Below are 21320 nucleotides of genomic sequence, written 5' to 3' on the forward strand. Positions count from 1 at the left end.
TCAGCCACTACTGTCAAGAGTCTGGACATGCCACTGATATGCATGTATAATCCTAAACTATGCAATAAAAAAAAATATATTATTTACAGTATTGTCTTAATTGTTGTTAATCATTGTAACCTTCACCCTGTATACATGTGTAGTATGAAATGAGTGACACTTTACAGCAGCTTAAATGTGTCAACCTGTGTATCTGTGTCTACAGCTGTTCAGTGTCCTGAAATAAATATTACAGATTTCAGGCCTTGGAAAAAATATGAAATCGTCTCTATATTTATTATAACACCAACCAAATGCTTACCTCTTACTGGATCTAAGATAAATACTTTGAGTAATCTTTTCTCTGCTGCAGGTGGGATCAAGTTTATCGCGTTTGTCATTTTTTCAAATCGGTAATTGTAACTTTGTACTCACCAAATAGCTACCATCTTGGCTTTGACAAGCGACTCTGTCACGGGGCATGATGGAGGACTCAAACGCAGACCAGACCAGAAGTAGAGTGAAGTGGGAATTTAATGAACACTTAAATCAGAAATATGAACTTAGAGGAACACAGTGAATCCACGGACGAGACAAGGAGAAAATCCAGCAGAACTGTCTCAGTTCTGCTGGATGGCAAATATTGTATAATTCTATTCTATTTCATCCATTAAAGCTGCATAGGCTGCAACCACGCTCTGGTTCGATGCTGCTTCTAGTTGACTCTAGTTGCTGCTCAGGTTGACTCCAGGGAAGTAAAGAAGAGTGTTTGCAATGATTTATACAGCATCCAGGAAGGGAACCCTGCAGAGCCCTGAAGCCCCAGTCCGCAGGGGCCTTTGGGGGGCTTGATTATTCTAAATGTATTAATATCGAACAAGTCTCGTGTCCAAATTGCACCAACTGCAGTCTCTTGGGTCTCCATTAATACACCTGCCAAGTGTTAAGTAGATCAGATGAGCGGTCTTTAACATATGCGAAGGACATAGACATACAGACACCCAGTATTCCAGGTACACAACGCCAAGCGTCAACAAAGATCATGCTGACTGTGAAAAACTGATGTTTGTTTGGTAACTCATTAGTGCCAACTTGCATATCATATAAACCCCATTTCTGTTCGAAAACATAAAGACGTATGTTTGCGGGTGGAGCGTAGGTGGAGGTAGAATAAATCAAAAACATGTTTGTTAATGGTGGAGACTTTGTAGCACTGAAGTAGCTTTTTAATAAAAACGTAAGCTTCATAAAAATAAAAAAATAAAATCACCAGGATGAAAGTGGTTTCTTCTTTTAGCCAATCACAAAAAATGAACCAGCTCTTGAGCCTAGAGGTAAAATCATGATCATTTATGTTTATAATTTTGTTGCACAATTAAAATGTAGTTTGTGTTGGTATTGGGTCTGGACTTACTGGAATCAGAGTGTCTGTGCTGCCCTCTGCTGATTGTTTCACACGACATTCAGGCTGGTTTCATAAAGATGTAAATTCATCTGATGCACCTAGTACATACGATAGACTTTCCATTCAAACTCAACCTTCTCAGCTCGTATCTATGTCTCTGGCTCGTCTAAAAGACTTTTAGAAAGTAAATTAAGTCACAAGTGAAGGAAAACTAGAAACAAATATACTGCAGACTGAAACTCCACAGATTATTCTATAAATGGTGACATTGACAAATCCTGTGGAGGAGAGAAACAAGATTAATTCAGATTAAAAAACTTTCCTCAAAGCATATTTTCAAATGTACATTATCGTGAAAAACAAACCACTTAAGAACCAACAGGTCAATAAAACAATGAAATAATTACCAGTAATCTAGTTTATTCTCTAAAGACTGGTGGCATTTATCATTATACAAGAAAAAAAGGCAATCTAGTTGAGAATATAGGCGGAGTTACATCTTTTTTATGCTAAAAGCTAGATTGAAAGCAGTGGTGGAGGAAGTACTCAGATCCTTATCTTAAGTTAAAGTTCTAACACCATAAGGCGAAAAAGTACTCATTCCCGAGAAATGCCCCCTGTGACTATTATACTATTAAATCTTATTATCATCAGCTTATATATTACTCACTCATTCTTGTGGAAGTAGGATTTTACTATGGTAGATGTTTAAGGTGGAGCTGATTGTGATTATTAACTGTTGATTATTTTCATGATGGATGAATCTGCTGATTATTTCCTCCGTTAATCGATTGTGTGGTTTGTTAGAATAGTGAGGAATGTCGTCACAGTTACCCAGAGCCCAAAGTGACACCTTCCCAATGTTTGTTTAGTCCAACCGACAGTCCAGACCTCAACATTATTACTAATACATTGCGATTATTAACATTATTGAAGGGAAAAAACACAAATCTTAAAATTCGTAGTGTTGTGAGAAAAACTTATCTCCCACACTCAGAGCGGATTTAAGAGGACAACGAAAGCTCTCAAGAGGCGTTTAGTTATATCAAAAGCAATAGGTTTATTATCAACAGAGTTATGCAGCCCAGCAATTCAACATGCATGGGTTTCTAATAGCTTCACTCTCAATCGAGATCTGCCATAAGAACAACGCTTGAACACAGCAGCGCAGTAATTCATATAGGTCCCTCTTATGGAAGCCCATTGGTCAAAATCAAAGAAGCAGGCGGAGCTTGTTTGTACAAGTAAGCCACCTGGTAGGAGCCTGGACAAATCCGTCCACACTGGCCCGTCCCAGAAGGCGTAGTCATCTGTCAGTGTGTTATGAAATGTTGTCGACTGCGGGGGGGGGGGGGGACTGGTTTAATACAGCCCGAGGCTGTTGGGCCTACCCTAAGATGGCGGCACTGCCCTTGTGACGCAGTTAAGCCAGTAATCTTCCACTGTTTCTCCCTCGCCCTACCGTCTCATATGAGTATTGCCTGAGTAACTATTAAAGCTAAAACTATTAAGCTGCTATAAAGCATATAAAGTATATTTTATCCATACTAACTGCGAAACAGTAGAAGGTGTAAAATATTACACCTTAGAAGAAATAAGATTGCCTAGCATTTTATCAATAGTAGCTTGAACCATGAAATGCATGAAAAATCACATTTAATTTCATGGCAATCGTCTAATTGATTAATCGACTAAATGTTCCAGCTGTACTTGTGTAAACTGGTAAAGTCTTGTTTTGTGTGCGCGAAATCTTAGTTTGTAAAGTAATTAAAGCTGTCGAATGAATGTAGTGAAGAAAAAAGTACAATAGTTCCCTAGATGTAGTGGAAGAGAAGTAATGAAAAGTGGTATGAAAAGAAAATACTCAAGTAAAGTACTAGTACCCTTAAATGTATACTTTAGTCCAGTACTTGAGTAAAGTGTTTGAAACAGATCAAACTGCTGATCTGAATCTACAATACATACATCTGTTCGTGCAGCGATCTTTATTATGAAAAAAATATTAAAACTAATGTACAGAGCAGCATCATTAAATATGACTTTAACATGTTCACAGAGGTTGTTATGACGGTCGCGGTAAATATGTCTCTCAGTGAGTGTGAGCTGTCGATGAACAGATGAATGTGTGTTGAGTTTCGGGGGAGCAGCCTGTAGAGATCCAGTTTCTGGGGTTTTCAACCAGCACACAGTCGGAGCCGGCACCGGAGTCGGACCCCCTCAGTCTGGAGAAGGACAGCGTCCGACCGTCAGCCCACATCCAGCGACCCGAACCTCCAGACAGACCTGAGAAACATGCAGAGTAAGCAACAATTACTCATCAGGATTCAGACATGCAACACTATAATGTTCTCATCCTAAATCTGTTTTACGGTTACGTCTGAGGTTTGGATTGTGGATTGAGGACTGACGTTATGAAGCCTCGAGTTCGGCGATTTCACCATCGCCATCTTGGATTACAGCCGTTTTGCAACCAATGAACAGAGGAGTGATGTACAGACACCGTATACGTGTATTTATGGTCTATTTGACTCTAAATGGACCATCATTTACTAAATGAACATCATGCTGTATTGAAGAAGACTTAAACTAGACATAAACTCATCTTTACAATGTTTACTGAGGTAATAAATCAAGAGAGAAGGAGAGTCATTTTCTCATAGACTTCTATACAACCAGAGGAGTGACCCTGATGGTCAGTAGAGAGAATGCAGGTTTTAATACACTTCATCATCGCCTTCACTCTGCACAACCAGATGTTGCCGTCTGTTTTTTTAGAAGCAGCGACCAACAATGCTACGCAGTGTACCTTTAAGAACGAATCTGTTCATACAAGCGGTTCTTGCAGAGGCCCATTGTTTTAAAATGAATCTGACAGTTGGACCTGTAAATCAAGCTTTCAGCGTGTTGTGATGAAAGCAGCCACTCACCGATCCAAAATGGCTTCCTCCCTGCGAACTTCCACAGCCAGGCCATGTCTCTTCTGGACCGCACGCTGGTCAGGCTGCTGTTAAACCTGCCACACAATGTGAAGGGTCAGACACACATACAGCTGTGATGATACAACTTAAACTTGATGCATGTGCAGGCACCTTCACTCAGGTTTGGGCTTAAATTTACAAGAAGCATTACAACAGATGAAACCGTTTCCAGCTGTTTAGCTCTTCTAGGCTCACGACTTGTTGTGGTTGACTCTCACCGCTTTCACAGCATTGTTTCTCAGAGAAAAAGCTGTAAAAGCCACTGAAAACGACCTGCTCAGCAGAAAAACACAGTGAGAGCGGAAAGTTTGTGTTGAACCTCAGAATCCTGCACACTATCATCTCTTAAGATCACGCCATATTTTTAGAAATAAACTTCTCTTATGGTTAAAAGGACAATCCAATTTACTGTTCATAAGTAATATGAACTAAGTCCGTCATTTTCTCATCTAAAATGTTGTTTTATTTTATCGTAACAAATAGAAATGATGGAGAGGACTCCGGCGATGAGACCCAAGCTACAGTTAAAAAAATAGTTATCCTTTGAGGTTAGAAAATGAATAAAACATTTGTGTTATTTACAGCACAGAGCAGCTCCTCTCGGCGCTGGCCCAGCTGGCCACGGACGAGCTGATGATGTAGCAGCGTCTCCTGTAGTGAGTCCAACCGTCAGGACAGGAGCTGCTGATCGCCTTCCCCGTCTGGAAAAAGAGAATGATCACAACATTTTAACATTGACTCTGATTGTTTACAAGTCAGCCTGGCTTATACAACTCATACAGGAGGGAAAAAACATGTGTTGAAGCATCATTGTAAATGTAGTATAAACTGTTGGAGATGTATGTCGATTTTGAGCAGCTGTCTTTGGCATTTATGCTTCACAAGGAACCTTGCGCTGGCGTAGCTCCGGTTGGTGTCTGGGTTCCGGATGATCCATCTGAGGAGGCTCTCCGACTGGGAGGTCCTGCGGGAACCGACTGCGAGGCGACCAGCTCCACCCGGCGTCACCCGGCTTCAGCTCCTCCACCCGGAGAGGAGTCAGACTGTGGAACTGAGGAGAACCAGTCGGATGTTAACGCTGTGTGTTTTCATCAATCTGCAGACAAACGAGCGAGTCTTACCGTCCAGACCTTCTCCTCAGACCTCCTCTCTCCGGACTGATGGACCTGATCATCGGCAGTCAAAACATTCAAATGTCAGCTTCGTGCAGAAAATGTATAAATGTAAGCATATTTAAACAATTCAGCATGCACTGCTGTCCCACGATACAATATATGATAAAAATGTAAGAAATTTCTTCAGCCTCAGCCTCATACGATTTTTAATTGTCCATAATTATTTTTTAATCAGTGCGAGAGAGGAACTTCCGTTCGCAAAAGCTACTGGAAACAATGCTCACCTCCAGTCCTCCATGTCTGACCCTGTGTCCAGTGCTCCCAGTGCTCCCAGTGCCCGCCCCTGGCAGCTGCCTGCCGTGGACGTGGCTGTAGCCGTCGGGGGCCGGCTGGTCCTGTGGTTCCCCCTCTCCGTAGTCCAGGTAGGGCCGGCGGTTTGGGACGTCACCTCGGGGAGGGTGAGGCCGGTTCTCCCACAGCAGCTCCGCCTCGATGTCGGTGACGGCGTCCTCCTCCTTCGGTCTGGGAGGAGGAGGAGGAGGTAGGAGTCGCGTCTCATCCTCCTCCACGTTCAGGTCGTCTGGATCGCACCGTCCTAGTAGACAGCAGACTTTCTTTGTATCTTAGCAATATATTTCCAATTTGTAAGTCTTTCTAAAAACTACCATTTAAGCAAAAAAACGAAAAACCCTGACTCCTGATGATGCTTTACCTCCTCTGGGGTCGATGATTTCCACACTAGCGGAGGTCCTCTGTCCCAGGACGGCGTTTTTGGGGGTTTTCAGGGTGACAGTGAAGGTCTCGTGGTTTTCCTCCAGACCGTCATCTATCAGGTAAATGTTCCAGGTTTTCACACTGACTCCTAAACAAGAGACGGGATGGTAAACAAAAAAATATCATCATCATAGTATTTTTAATATCACAGCAGTAACCAGAGCTCAAAGAATTCTTCTTTTTAAAGTGTTTCTTTGCACCGGTGATTAAACCAGGAGAGCGTTTGCGTGTCCGTCACAGCTTTGAAATGTTGTAAGAAGAGACTCCCCTGACGGTGTCTTGTGTTAAATGAAGCAGAGTGGACCTGAACAGAGTCCAGTAGACTCATACCTGGGTCGAACTGGATGAGACCGGCTGTGCTGTGAGTGAAGTCCCTGCCGGGTTTGGCCGATCCTTCCTCCACCTTCACAAACCGGGACGTAAAGCGAACGTCATCAACATAATATCCGCTCTGCACTTTTAAAATCAAACGGCTGCTCACAGAGTGTGGAGACGGTGGAGGGAGGTCACCACACGCGTACCTGGATGGCGACGTACGCCGGGTCGACGCTCTTCCCGCTGCGCTGGATCTGGATCTGAAGCGTCCCCGAGGTCTCGCAGGTTCTGTAGCAGGTCGCCGACAGCTCCACCCGGGACCAGGACAGCTCCAGTCTGCAGGAGAATCCTTCATGAACTGAGACACACCCACACACTGCTGTATTTGAGCTACCCTATACTATAATATATTTACCAGCTCTTTCATTCATTTATGATTATAATCCAATCATGATTTTTCTGAATGAGTACTTTTACTTTTGGTACTTTAAGTATATTTTTACATGAATACTTTTACAAATGTTTTTCTACACTGTGGTATTGCTACTTTAAGAGTTTTAGAGTACTTATTTGTACGCCATACCATGTTTGTCGAATTAGGGGTGATCAACGAGTTGGTAAAAAAATGTAATTCAGTTATGGAGCCTGTGGTGGGGGGGATTTAAAAAAGAAAAATGGTCCTAAAATCCCGCCAGACACTGACTGGACCAAGTCCCATCTAATAAATGAACACATTTCGGTTCCTGTGCATCAGTTCGGATCCTACATTTCGGGCAGCATGGTATTTCCCGCCGGGTCGGTGAGGCGGAACAGGAAGCTGTCGGCCGTCACCTCCATGTCGGCCGGGAGGACGAACACCACGGCGCGCTGGTCCACGTCCCGCTGGGTGAAGCGACCTTTGATGTAAGCTCCTGTTAGGACAGGACGTTTTAATCTGACTGAACAAACAGTATCTGCATCTAATACATTGATCACCGCTAATACTTTGAACTAACAGCCCACCTGTGAGGGCGTTCTCCAGGTAGCCGAAGTGCGGCGGGCTGGTGATGGAGAACTCCAGCTCCTCCGCGGGGCTGTCGGGGTCGGAGGCCTGCAGGTGTTTGGAGGTGATGAGAATGCCGTAACGCCCTCTGCCCAGATCCACCACCGTGCTGGGACTCCGCCTGGTGGTCAGACTGGGAGGTAACCTGTCCACGCGATCCACCTGATCCACAGCGGGAGACTTTTATTCAAAAGAGACATTATAAGAACGCAGGAGATCTGACCGTCTGAGTGGATAATCTAGGTTTTCCTACAACGTTATTGTTTTATATTTACTTCTGGTCCTTTTAGATTGTGTACATTGATCTGGCTAATACAATTAATGGTAACTTTGCAGATTAAGTTTCTTTTGACCTGTTTTGTGATATTTTTGTTTGTTTCATCTTGTTTTATAGAAGAAGTAGAAAGTAATGACGTAATAACAAGAAACGCAGCATACAATTCGAAAAAAGACAATAATTGAAGCACAAATACATCGAAGCAATAAGGAGCCTACACATACATGACACCAACTACTTTCAGGTTACATGTAGAATTACCATCAACCTGTCATGATCCTTACCGTGAACCTTTTGGCACATTTGTGTACATTTGGTGTTTACCTTATTGATAATATTTGATGTTTATATTTTGTTTTTATTTGCACTCTATATATTTGCACTCTTTCCCACTTTGTACTGCACCTGCTGAGCAACCATTTCCCTCAGCATGAATACAGTTTCATCTCATCTTATCTTATCTTAAAATATGATCGGCAAAGTAATCACTTCTCTAACATTTGATTCCAAAATGTAGAGGAGGAGCAGAACGTCTCCCCACAGGTAAATCCATCACTCAACGTGTTCCTGTTATTTTGTCCACCAGCTATATGAATACACAAATAGAGATACTTATAAAGCTCCCTCTGCCAGATGCTTGGTAACAGGAAGTCAGAGATTACCTCGAGAGGCCACCAGAAGAATAGAAACTGACAGAGATGCAGTTCTTCGTTTCAGCCACTGGGTGTCGGTCCTGTCATGTGTAACGATCAGCTTTGCATCGAGTGAAAAACATCTTCTTTCCATATGATTGAAGTTTCTACGTTTCCTTCCTCTTTGGTTCTTGGTTACATTTTCCCCAATCTCCCAATTATTAATAAAGGAAACATGCCAAACATTTGCAAACCTAAAGATAAAGTGCTTTACGTTATATCCAGTTGTGGAGGAAGGACTCAGATCCTCTACTGAAGTAAAAGTACAATTACCACACTGTAGAAATACTTTGTTACAAGTTGAAGTCCTGCATGGGAAAGTACAATCAGGAAAATGTGCTTCATTAAAATAATACAATGAATGAATTAAATGCAGTAGATCTTCACATTAGTGAAGGCGGAGGAAGAATGGAGGACATCAGCCGTCAAAATAGTTGCCAATTAACTTTCTGTCATCCGACTAATTGATTCACCGACTTTAATCGTTTCGGCTGTGCTCGGAGGAACAGTTGGGGAGTTTCATTCATAACAAACCATCATATTTCATAAACACTTTGTATATGTTCTGCATGAAAACAATCTGAACATGTAAAGTAACTAAAGCCGTCAGACAAACGTAGTGGCCTGGAAGTATAAAGTCACATGGAAACTGATTTACCTCCCACTACTGTCTACATCACAGTACACAGAGTTTACTTGGATTTTGGACGGTTGGAGGGACAAAACAAGACATTTCATGACATCACCTTCCACACCATTTCATTTCAATAATGAAAATATTCAGCTGCAGTCAAAATATAACAACAGTGTAATAATCACAGAATTTCAAACGATTAACACCCATATTTAAAAGTATATTAACACAAACAAACACATCCAACATGGCCTATTTCACCCGTCTGTGACTCAAACAGTAAGACCTTTCATTTTGACCTTTGCCCTTTACTTTAATTCCACTTGAAAAGATTTGTATTGCTGTTTCTTTCAGACTAACTGTAGTTGATGTGAATGTTAGAAGGCAAAAAAAACAGATTTCTCTTTCTTCTCTGATTTTAGTTCCTGTAAAAAGCTGTTTTATCTCCAGAGTTGTGACCTGTGTGTGTGTGTGTGTGTCAAATATTCATGAAGCCTTAAAATACTCACACACTAAAATCTCTACTACTGTACATATCCCACACACACTCACAAACAGCATCCAGTCCCTCAGAGGCTAAGGACACTCAGTCCGGCCAGCATGTCAGCCACCTGGCTGCCTCTGTGTGTGTGTGTGTGTGTGTGTGTGTGTGTGTGTCCATCTCACCTGCTACTCTCTGCTTCAAATATTTATCCGTGTACTTCAGTCTTTCTACCTGGGAGAGTTGACAGCGCTGCACTTCAGCAGCGTGAGATACTATATCCTATATCCTATATACTATATACTATACTATGTACTATATACTATATCCTATATCCTATATACTATATCCTATATACTATATACTATATACTATATACTATATACTATACTATGTACTATATACTTCTGATCCATACGTGTCAGAGGGAAATGTTGTACTTTTTACTACGACTAATACTAAACTATTGTATGATGTGTTGTTGTGTGTTCTGCTCACCTGTATGTTGAAGACAGCCGGCTCTTCTCTCAGCTGTCCGAACTCAAGGTATCCTCTGTTGTTCCCATCCGTCGGCAGGAAGTAGAACCTGTCAATGTCCGCAGGGCTGCCAGGGTCGTGTTGGTAGGCCAGGTTCAGGTCATCCACGTCCGTCTGGGCGAACGTCAGCGGAGGCGACAGCGGGACTCCTCTCAGCAGCAGTTTTCCGTGGCGGGGCAGCTGCGTGATGACGTAGCTCAGGTTGGCGGCGGCGGTGTCGGGGTCGGTGAGCCGCAGCCTGTCGGAGGTGACGGTCTCCGTGGCGCCGTCCTGCAGCCGGAGGCCCTCGTTGTGGTGGAGGGTCGGCGGTATGCGGTCGCCGTGCTCGATGGTGAAGTGGAGGGTTCCGCTGCTGGTCGAGTCGCCGTTGGTGACGACAACACTGTGAAGACCAGAGACAGTTTGGTTAGAAGCAGATCTGAGATCATACAAACTGTTTCTTAATCTATCATTATCAGTAAAGCATTCAATGGCCTGATCACAAGTTCATCACACAGGTAATATCTCAAGGAGGAAAAATATGAATCTGTTGCTAAGAAACATCTGCAGCAGTGTCCAATCAGACATAGCAAATCCAATTCTGAATCATAAGTTGCAACAGAAATATAAGTACTTTAAATGGACCAAAAAGTAGAATAAACATTTCACTCAATAATTAAAGGTAGTTTTCATTTTGTATTTATACCGTTTTTCTAAAAGATCCACATCATGTGGATCATTTCAACTTCTTTTGGGAAGTTCCGTTTTCCGAGTACGACCCCACGAAATGATAACTTTTAAGAAAATATATATACATTTTATTCCATCGTGATTTTAGCTCTTAGCATTTCTTTCTTTGCCTTCTTTTTTTGGTACATTTCCTCCCTTTATCAGTAGGAAGATGACAGACAGGGAATGTCAATTGTTCTGTTGTTGCCTTAAGGTCTGTTTGTTGCTTTATTTTACAAACTGGAGACCTGCAATAACTATTCAGTTGCATGATGGGAAATGGATCCAGTGTTTTTGGACGAATAAAAGTCAGGATATCTCCACTTCTGCTGCACAGATTTGAATCTTTTCTTTGTTCTTTTTTTTTGCGAAACATTTAAAAACACATGAAAAAATGTGTGTTAAATGCTACATTTTCATTTAAATAAGTGTCTTTGTGTGCAGTTTGGTCATAAAATATTGACAGTAATTAATCTCATGACTCTTGAGTAACACTGACGGGAGCTTCAGTCATCAATCACTCACATAAAGGCCTTTTTTCATTTGTATACACACGCGGCTCATTTTTCAGGTCCACTACACTGCCAATTGTCACTATGGTGTGTGTGTGTGTGTGTGTGTGTGTGTGTTTTGTCCTCCTCTCAGCCCTCTGCCAACACAATCTGTCTCTCAGCCCTGCAGCTGACTAATTGCCCCGGGCTTCGGCATACCGGCCACCACACACACACACACACACACACACAGAGGCAGGTCCTGCTGTAACATCTGGCTCCGATGTCGGCCATATTTGCCCAGGGATGGCCGTCTGTGGCCGGCGCTCTGGCCGGCGTCGTCGTGCCGACGCCTGTTGTTACTCTCCTAGTAATGCCCATTCATCATCTGCTGTCACGGCAACACACACACACACACACACACGAATGATGCACAGGTGTGTCTTCTTCAAATTTGGCCACACCTGAGTCGACAGAACAACCGAACATCCTCCTCTGTCCTGATACAGTCTTGTCTTTATATCTCTCTTTCTGTTTGTCTGTCTGTCTGTCTTTGTCCTTCTTTCTCTCTTTCTGTCTTTGTGTCTCTCTACCCCTGTCTCCCTGTCCCCTTGTCCCCCATTCTCCCTGTCTCACCGTCCTCCAGTCCCTCAGTCTCTGAGTCTTGGCTGTAGTCTGACCGGCTCTTTCAGAGCCAGACAAACCAGCCGGTCGGGGCAGCAGAGGTCTGGGTGACAAACCCGGGGTCTGCACACACTCCAGGTCACACTCACCCCAACACACTGCTCTCCCCCCCCCCCCCTCCTTCAAAAAAACCCCGCTGCTGCCAAATTGGCTGGAAAAGCAGATAAACATACTGCAGCAGAGAAAGCCTCTCGTCTCCCGACGCTCTCTCTCTCGTCTCGCTGCCCAGTTTCTCTTTCGCCGGCCAAATGTTGTGTGTGATACTTTTCTCGACAGAAATATCTTCTCACAATATGTAGGCTGATGTGAGCAGAATTTCATGCTGTGCTGCAAAAAGGCCAAAGTCAAACAGCTGTTCGACACCGACAGCGGAACAAGAAGGAGTTAGGTTTATTTGTTACATCCTTGAAAGTTTTTAATTTAAATTTAAAAAAAATGTATTTGACTTATATTTGAATCAGAATAGTCCATTGGGATCTTTATATTTTTTCTTTAAGAGAGCCCCGAATGACCAAGATGATGCTGATTTCATTGAGCTATTAACAGCCATAGATTTCCATGTATCGCGAGCGCGTGTATTCTCACCTGAAGGAGTCCGTCTCTGCGTGGTGGCTGTTGTCGTGGGTGTAGCACACCCGGTGGGCGGCCACGTCCAGCTGTGTGAAGGTGGTCAGGGGGACGCCCGGCTGCTGGACGGCGTGGACGAGGCCGTGCCGCGGTGGGACCGACACCGTGTAGACCAGCTCCTCCGGACGGCCGGCCGAGTCCGACGCCAGCAGGATGTTGGTGTTCAGGACGACGCGCTGCCCCTCCATCAGACGCACTGCCTTGCTCAGCAGCACCAACTCACCTGGAGGAGGCCAGAGGAAAAGGTCAAGGACACTAAGACGAATATATATGGCTTCTAGACAGATGGAGCTGTTTTTAGCTGCTAACTTCTGGACATTTTTGGTAATTATCCACAAGAAATGTGGTAATTTATGGTCTTTATTTTGAATGTTTCAAAATCACATACAGCAAGGCAATACATTTCTTTCTATCAGTTTAATTTTCCTATTTTGTAGTAACTGACAGGGGACTGGGCGGCAGAATAAGCAGCTCACGTGCGTTTTCCTCGTCCTTTTTCTGTAACCACATGGTTTTCAGGGCTCTGCATGTTGCCAAAGAACCAAAAATAACTTCATCTTAAAGATGGAAACAAAACAACTTTTGTGTGTGTTTATGTGAAAATTAAATAAGAATTCTGTAAAAACATAAGATATGGACTTTGTGATACAACGATAGCATTTTGTTTATGTTGTAAAACTCTGTAAGAAGCTTATTATTTACCAGCGGCCCTTGAACAATCTCATTACATTCTTCTTATATTCTATGCAGTCTGCTCAGAGGCATTAACGATGTAGGCCTTTAGCACACCCACTGAAAATACAATCGAAACATTAAGACGTCATAAAAATGTCAGTTTTGGAAAGTAAAACAGGTTTCATGCAGCAGACGCTTTTACTTTCCTTTTTGTTTTTCTCCAAAGTTGATAAAAGCACAGAACAGAAAAGGCGTAACAGTTCTTTATTTAAACATATAACTGGTTCTACGGGATCTGCATGAATGTCTTCTTAGCAGTTCTTTACATACATTACAAGCGGTGATGGGGACTCGTCTATTTCCACCTACGACCCGGATTCTCAGAGACGAATCTGCAAAAATGTGTGAATGTCCCTTTAAATGAGCATCTACCCTAAATAAATAAATATTTTTAAAAATCCCGCCTGAGCCGCTCAAACTAAAAAGTGCTGCTTTATCTCTATCGACTGGCAAAAGTTAAAGTGACAAGAGGATGAATTCATATTCAGCAAGGCCTAAATGTCAGTTTTTTGGAGTGTTGTTCTTGCAGGAGGAGGAGGAGGAGGAGGAGCACCCAAAGGACACAAGCCAGCGCCCCTCCACAGCTGCTCCACCTCCCTTCCGTTAATTATTCACCGGCTGAGGAGGCCGGTCGTTTCTCACCTCCGCTCCTCCAGGATCAGAGGGCCCGCAGCCAGAAGGGCCGAGGCCTCGGCGCACCGTGTTCACCCGACTGGCAAAACTGGCACTGTGAGCTGGAGGAAGAGGGGGGGGGGGCGCTCAATAATATATGAACAAGCCAGAAGGACCGCGGAGCGGCTCAAGTGTGAGAAGGTTTAGAGGCAGTGTGTGTGTGTGTGTGTGTGTGTGTGTGTGTGTGTGTGTGTGAGGCCATGCTTCTTATTGTTGCTGTAACTTTAGTCAGTCGTCATGCGACTTGTTTTATTTTCTGAATACTTTAAGAACTCTTCATCCATGTCGGCTTCAAAGCTGAAAAACGGTAAATGGAGCTGCTGGAGCTGAGATTGTTTCCTGCTGACTCCAGATCAGTCACGAACTTTGGAAAACTCAACTTTTACGACAATTCCCTTTAAAAGTGAAACCTCTGACCTTTCTGCACGGTGTGGACGGAGATGAAGAAGCTCTGCGCGGGGCTCTCGTTGTCCAGGTCGCTGAGGGTGAAGCGGAAGCTGTCGTGACCTTTGAACCTGGCGGCATCGGCGGAAGCTCTGGTGTGAGCGTACCACAGGCGGTTCATCTCCACGTCATCCTGAGTGAAGTTCCGGCCGGCCGACAGCTCGGTCCAGCCCGACTCCGTCTGCGCTCACGAAGTTCAGTGCCGTCACGACAGTGGATCAGTCACTCGGTACAACCATCAGGAACACCTGGTCTATTTGATTCTAAATTTATTTCATAATTTACGAAATGAACATCATGCTGTATTGAAGAAGACTTGAACATAGAGATTGAGACCATGAACTCATGTTTACAATGTTTACTGAGGTAATAAATCAAGTGAGAAGTAGAGTCATTTTCTCATAGACTTCATTGCAACCAGAGGAGTCGCCCCCTGCTGGTCCGTAGAGAGAATGCAAGTTTAAGGATACTTCCTCATTGGCTTCACTCGGGCAGAAAAGGAGATTGCCGCCTGGTTTAATCTACAGCAATGCATCATAATCTATAAGATTATCATGTTTGTGGCGTCACTGTCCTGCTGCCTTGAGTTTAAAGTTAAGAACAGTACTGGCTCTTTCCAAGATGTCTTCAAAATTGAAGTCTAAAACTCAAAACTCCTCACAAAGAGAAACAATGTTGTTTTCCTCACCTTAAGCCGCAGGTTGCCAAAGCGCGGCGCAGCGTTGAGAAAGTAGTGCACCTGGTTAGGGGGGGTGTCCAGGTCCTGGGCCTCAAGAGCCACGCTGGAAATCACCCTGCTCTCACCGGAGTCCACCTCCAACCCCACGTTCCTGAAGACACCGACGAAGAAGAAAAAACAATGGTTATAATTATATATGTTCAAGGTGAATTTTTTGAACTGAGATGACGTTTTGATTAGTTTTAGCTGATTCTAGACTTTTCCTTTTGTGCTGTTCAAATCAATTCAATACGCAAAATAGAGTTTCGATTTTATTCTGTTCTGCTCCAGCTTTCAAAAAGAGTCGTAAAAACATGGGATGTGTTTGAAATGTCCAACTTTTGATGTGATGAAACTGCAGAAACAAGCAGGAAGAAGTGTGGGAGCAGGTTTTTTTTCCCAAGCGGGATCATGGAGATCTGGGGCGGTGGTGTTGTTGGGTGGTGGTGTTTGGGGGAGGGGGAGGGGGGGGGGGGGGAGGGGGGGGTCGGTGAACATCACAAAGCTTCTGGCTGCTTCCTCACTCGGAACTAAAATCCACGCAGGAGAGGAAGCCTCGTCCGTCCTGCAGGAACGCAAAAAAAAACAAGGAGGCTGTGCATCTGCCTCGCACCCACACACACACCGACGGCTGATCTGGGGACAGCGAGGACGTGAGGTGAGGGTAAAGGGGGTAGAAGGGGGGAGGGGTGGGGGGACAGCATGGGGAACCCAGTCAAGGAAGCAAATTCCCAATTGCTCGCTCGTTGGAATGAAAATATTATGGGTTTTTGAGGTGGAGGACTGAACACCCACTCAAGCAAAGAGACCCGCCACATGTGCGCACACACAGGTCACTCCCCCTTCTACTCCCCCCCTGTCCCGTGTTGACTCCCCTGACCTCGTCCCCTCTGGATTTTTTCACAGTGGCAGCCTCCTCCGATTATCGCGTCAGAGTGCATCAACATAAAACGAGAAATTCAAATGTAACAAGACATTTTGTTCCACATCCCAGAGAATATCATTTCAAAGCTTAATTCTGGTGTTATTCTATATTTAATGGTTATCATCAAAGACATATTTAGACACAAACCAACAACATGTGAGTCGGTCTCGCAATACTGCCTGACTTCTTTAAAATAATCTTTAAAAAAAGAAATATATTTCTTATTTCATTTCAGTCATGCAGGGGACTATTTTCCGCGGCGGATTAACCACATTTGGTGTATTAGTGAGTGTTTATGGCAGCAGTATGGTGTATGTGGGATTGAGTCAAAATACACTACTGTCGGTGTTCAGGCAAGCAAAGAAAATAAAACGTCACTTGAAGTACATTGTACTTTTGTAGTTGTACTTCACCAGATTATTTGACAATTTATTCAACGTTATACTTCTACTCCAGGGAAATATAGTACTCTTTACTCCACTACAATTATCTGACAGTTTTAGTTACTTTCCGCATTCGAAAATATTTTCGAAATAAGAAATGATGACGTATTATTATAGCTTAAACGACCCAGCAGTACATAAATACATTAAAATGAGCTCCACATTTACCAGCTGCAACATTAAACACATGATTGCGTCAATAATTACAATCCAATAATAGAATATATATTATTCTGTCAGGGGCCATTCTGCATAATGACTACTTTTACTTGTATTAGGGATGGTTTGGGTCTTTAGAAGTGGAGTTGTATGAGATACTTACAAATAGTCAGTCTACTAACTAACTATATTATAAAAATAGAAGCCGTCTTTATGTACAAAGAAAAAACTTCTGCGTCTGTCGGTGCGACCCTGACCTAAAACATCACACAGTCACATATTTCCAGTTATACCATATTAACAGGCATTAAGCACTAAATCCTCATATCAGCTCACATCTGTGTGTGTGCGTGTGTGTGTGTGTGTGTGTGTGTGTGTGTGTGCATGCGTGCGTAGGCGTGTACTTGAGCAGCCGTGGCTTCTCGTCGTTGACCGGCAGCACGGTGACCCGAGCCGTCCCCTGGACTGTGTGGACGCCATCTGTCAGCCGCAGAGCCACGGCGTCCTTCAGGGTTTCCGTGTCATCGTGCATGTACACGATCTTCATGCCTGCAGCGGGAGGAAGAGGAGGGGGGAAATAAAAAAATGAGTTATAAATGTAGCGCGTCTATGTTTACCTTCTCATTTGTTTTTGTTTCTTTCATTCATTTGTTTGCGCACTAAAAGCAGAGACATATGATTCATTTTTAAGAGGCAAGAGGAGGATCCAAAATATAAACAAGAGCAAGTGGTTGGAATAAACCATTAAAACATCTCAGTGTCGTTTATAAAATATTTATCCATTGTATATCCATCAATACAATTATGATTAAAATGCCTCAACAGTGACACCCTCAGAACAGACACGACAGTGGTGCTGGTGTGGGGGTAGAGGAGGACGGCCTCCTGCTGTCCTCGCTTTAGGGCGGGACCTCGTCTATCAATTTAACATATTTGACTTTTTTCATGTTATTGGCCAAAACACGTAAAATAAGGACGTCCTCCCAAACCAAACAACAACCAGAATACAATATTGACTTTGTTGGTGTAGCTACATAATTTATTCATACAGCAGCATTTTAGCATGCAAATTGCAAACTTCCTTTTATTAAATATGTGTGAACAAATGGGCGACGTTTTACTGCTTAATTTTTGTTGAACATAAGAAAGTAGAGATAAGTAGCCAACTAGTGTACAAGAACATGCATCGTGGGTTAGTTTTCCCCTGTCCCACCCAAATTTTTGCTCAGTTTTCAAGCAATACAGTTCCCAACTAACCCATGGTGATGTTAACAGCACGTTTGAACGAGGGCAGCTTAAGTGTTGCAGCTTCTAGGCTATATTTTGTGACATTTTTGTGAATCTGCAGCAAGTAATAATGAGTGTCTTATTTGCTATATATATTTTATATATAAGATGATTTATAAACCGTAATAACATCATTGGCAGGATGAGATAAAACAGTAAGTTTCTTTGATTCAAGCAGTATGTGTGTTCATATTTGACTTATCAGTTGACTCAAAAGGGGTGCGAGTTTCACTCAAGCTTGAAAGTTAAATTATGAAAGTGATAAAGGGGCAACTACGAGACAAGAAAAGGGAACACATTGAGTCAAATAATGAGACATTTGTATTGAATTTGACTCAAATTCAATACAAATGTCTACAAGACGGCCATCCCTGGGCAAATATAGCCGACATCGGAGCCAGATGTTACAGCAGGACCTGCCTCTCTGTGTGTGTGTGTGTGTGTGTGTGTGTGTGTGTGTGTGTGTGTGTGTGTGTGTGTGTGTGTGTGTGCGTGCGTGCGTGTGTGTGTGGTGGCCGGTATGCCGAGGCCCGGGGCAATTAGTCAGCTGCAGGGCTGAGAGGCAGATTGTGTTGGCAGAGGGCTGAGAGGAGGACAAAACACACACACACACACACACCATAGTGACAAATGTCCATCGAAAGTGTTTTTAAATCTCATTGCAAGATCACTAAATAAAAGTTGTCGTGAGCATGAAATAACCATTTACTCATACTATCAACTAAGACAATACTTAATAATCTACTTCAAAAGTATAGTACTTTACAGAATTGATGCTATTTGTCCACACAACCATTTGACTCAGCGACCTCGTAGGCGTCCCTCTCACCTTGTCGGATCTCCTGCAGGGTGAAGGAGGTGACGGGGAGGCTCCTCCGCAGGAGGTCGGCCCCCATCTCCTTGTAGCGGCTCGTCTCGGTGCCATAGATGCCGTTGATCAGGCTGCCGTGAGCCGGCGGCTGAACCAGCGTGAATGTCAGGACGTCCGGGGGGGCGTCCAGGTCGAAGCCGTCCAGTATGGACGGAGTCAGCTCCCTCATCCCGCCTTCCTTCACCTGCGTTAGATGTACAACAGGAATTACTCTATACCTACGCGAGCGCCCTGTGAGGCCGTTGGATGGAAGAAAAATGTCATTGTTAGATTTTTACCACACGTGGAGTAAAAAAAAAAAAGGTCTTGAACTTACGGTGAAGTTGGCAAGCAGCAGCGAAGGTGTCTCGTCATTGGTTGGATTGATGATGATGTAGAAGGGGACAAGGGCGGAGCGGTGCAGCCCATCACTCACGCTGATGTACAGCTGGTCGACAGTCGGCTCCGCCCCTTTGCTCTCCGATTGGACGTAGTTGATGAAACCCGAGTTCAGGTGAACGAGACTGAAGGATTCTGGAAAAGAGAGGGATATGCCAGGGTCAGGTCAGGTGTGTGGCAAACACACACACACACACACACAGACAGACTGACCGACTCGGACTCCCGCGTTGCTCTTCTCGGAGCCGGGTGTCGGCAGCGTGTTCTCCAGGAAGCCGTGCAGAGGAGAAGACTCCAGGTGAAAGGTCAGCCGGTCGGGGGGGCTGTCAGGGTCTGAGGCCCCGAGGACCCCCCCACACAGACAGGCGGAGGAGCCCTCGTCCACCACCAACATGGAGTCACCTAAGTCAACACATAACAACAGTGACATGAGTCGTGCAAATGGTTTTTCCATGGATCTAGCAGTTTGTCTCCACTGTCACCGGGGTGAAAAATATTTCCATTTCCTGATTTAGCCTCCTATGTTATACACCCAAATTGTACACGTGGAAAAGAATGACCTGGCAACTCCAAAGACCCAGCCAGGTAACAGGACGTTGGAACAGTGGGGAGATAGACAAAAGGGAGGTCACCCTGAACCACACAGGGCCCACTCGACTGAACGATCACCTGTATCGCCCCGATCTGTGGAGCAGCCCACCAGGAAAACTGCCAGTACTTGGTAGTCTGTCCATGTCAGGCAGCTGTCCATCCATCCGTCTGTCATCCATTATCCATCTATTCATCATCCAGCCATCCGTCCATCCATCCATCCGTTCATCCATCCGTCCATCCATCCATCCGTTCATCCATCCGTCCATCCATCCATCCATCCATCCATCCATCCATCCATCCATCGAATCGATCAGTACATCAATCCATCCATTAGTTTAATATATCCATCCATCTGTCCATCCGTCCATCAGTACATCTATCAGTCCCTTCATCCATCCATCCGTTCATCAATCTGTCCATCCTTTTATCTATCCATCCATCCGTCTATCCATCCATTCATCCGTTCATCTATGCGTCCGTCCAGCCATCAGTTAATCAGTTTATCACTCCATCCATCCATCTATACATCCATCAGTTCATCTATTCATCTATCCCTCCCTCAGTTTATCCATCCATCCAACTTTCCATCCATCCGTCTGTCCGTTCATCACTTCATCCATCCATCCCATTGTCAGCTGCTAATGAATCCACCACTCACCCATCTTCCTTCACACTGCTGTTAATTAACAAAACACAATCACCTGGATCCATACTGACAAACCTCCCTTGTGCATGTATTAATTATGCTGTGTATATATATATATATATGTATGTATGTATACATTGTGTGAATGTGCGTGAGCATTAGCGATGGCCAGTCCTGTATCGCGCTGATAAACTAAACTAGGAAACAAGGAAGAGCTGGATTCCTCGCGTTTCGCCACGCTAATGCTCTTACTCTGCGTCTTTATTCACTGCTAATTAATTAGACCAAGCAACACCACAGGCCCCCCCCCCCCACAACCCTGCACGGCCTGGCGGTGCTGGTGTTGAATGAATGATGAGATATGCTGGCAGGATTAGAGAGTCATGGTAGCGTCGCGGTAATCCGGCTGGCGAAGCGGCTAGTACACGTTGTCTATTGTGACAGTGGGCATGCGCCTCTTTCTGCTTTTGTTTTGAAAAGACGCTCATTGTCCACTGTCTCCTGGGGAACACACACATACACAGGAGTGATAATCTCACCCAGCTGTGTGTGCGTGTGTGTGTACATGTAATACCAGCAGACAATAGGAAGATTTCACTCAAAACACGTCAGTGCCAACCTCGTTAGCGCGGCCGCCACACTGTCAACAGCACGCACACCTGCCATAAATCACCCATAATGCTATGTGCAAACAATGAGACTTTGGACT

General features: G+C 44.1%; 1 protein-coding gene across 1 annotated transcript in view; it reads right to left on the minus strand.

The window, feature by feature from the left end:
• Positions 1 to 2490: 2490 nt before the first annotated feature.
• The window catches only part of frem1b (Fras1 related extracellular matrix 1b), a 53295-nt gene continuing 34465 nt past the window's right edge, over positions 2491 to 21320 (minus strand). The window contains exons 18-36 of the mRNA XM_079266913.1: positions 19585 to 19773; positions 19310 to 19506; positions 18952 to 19177; positions 17240 to 17384; positions 15279 to 15420; positions 14564 to 14771; positions 12698 to 12962; positions 10191 to 10611; positions 7569 to 7770; positions 7333 to 7477; positions 6773 to 6902; positions 6582 to 6654; positions 6190 to 6339; positions 5762 to 6072; positions 5484 to 5528; positions 5252 to 5413; positions 4945 to 5063; positions 4312 to 4397; positions 2491 to 3667 (exon numbers count right to left, since the gene is read on the minus strand). Coding sequence (XP_079123039.1) covers positions 3474 to 3667; positions 4312 to 4397; positions 4945 to 5063; positions 5252 to 5413; positions 5484 to 5528; positions 5762 to 6072; positions 6190 to 6339; positions 6582 to 6654; positions 6773 to 6902; positions 7333 to 7477; positions 7569 to 7770; positions 10191 to 10611; positions 12698 to 12962; positions 14564 to 14771; positions 15279 to 15420; positions 17240 to 17384; positions 18952 to 19177; positions 19310 to 19506; positions 19585 to 19773 — 3410 coding nt within the window. The 3' untranslated portion in view covers positions 2491 to 3473. The remainder of the gene's footprint in view (positions 3668 to 4311; positions 4398 to 4944; positions 5064 to 5251; positions 5414 to 5483; positions 5529 to 5761; positions 6073 to 6189; positions 6340 to 6581; positions 6655 to 6772; positions 6903 to 7332; positions 7478 to 7568; positions 7771 to 10190; positions 10612 to 12697; positions 12963 to 14563; positions 14772 to 15278; positions 15421 to 17239; positions 17385 to 18951; positions 19178 to 19309; positions 19507 to 19584; positions 19774 to 21320) is intronic.

This window comes from Melanostigma gelatinosum, assembly GCF_949748355.1.
Source record: "Melanostigma gelatinosum genome assembly, chromosome: 4".
Lineage (NCBI taxonomy): Eukaryota > Metazoa > Chordata > Actinopteri > Perciformes > Zoarcidae > Melanostigma > Melanostigma gelatinosum.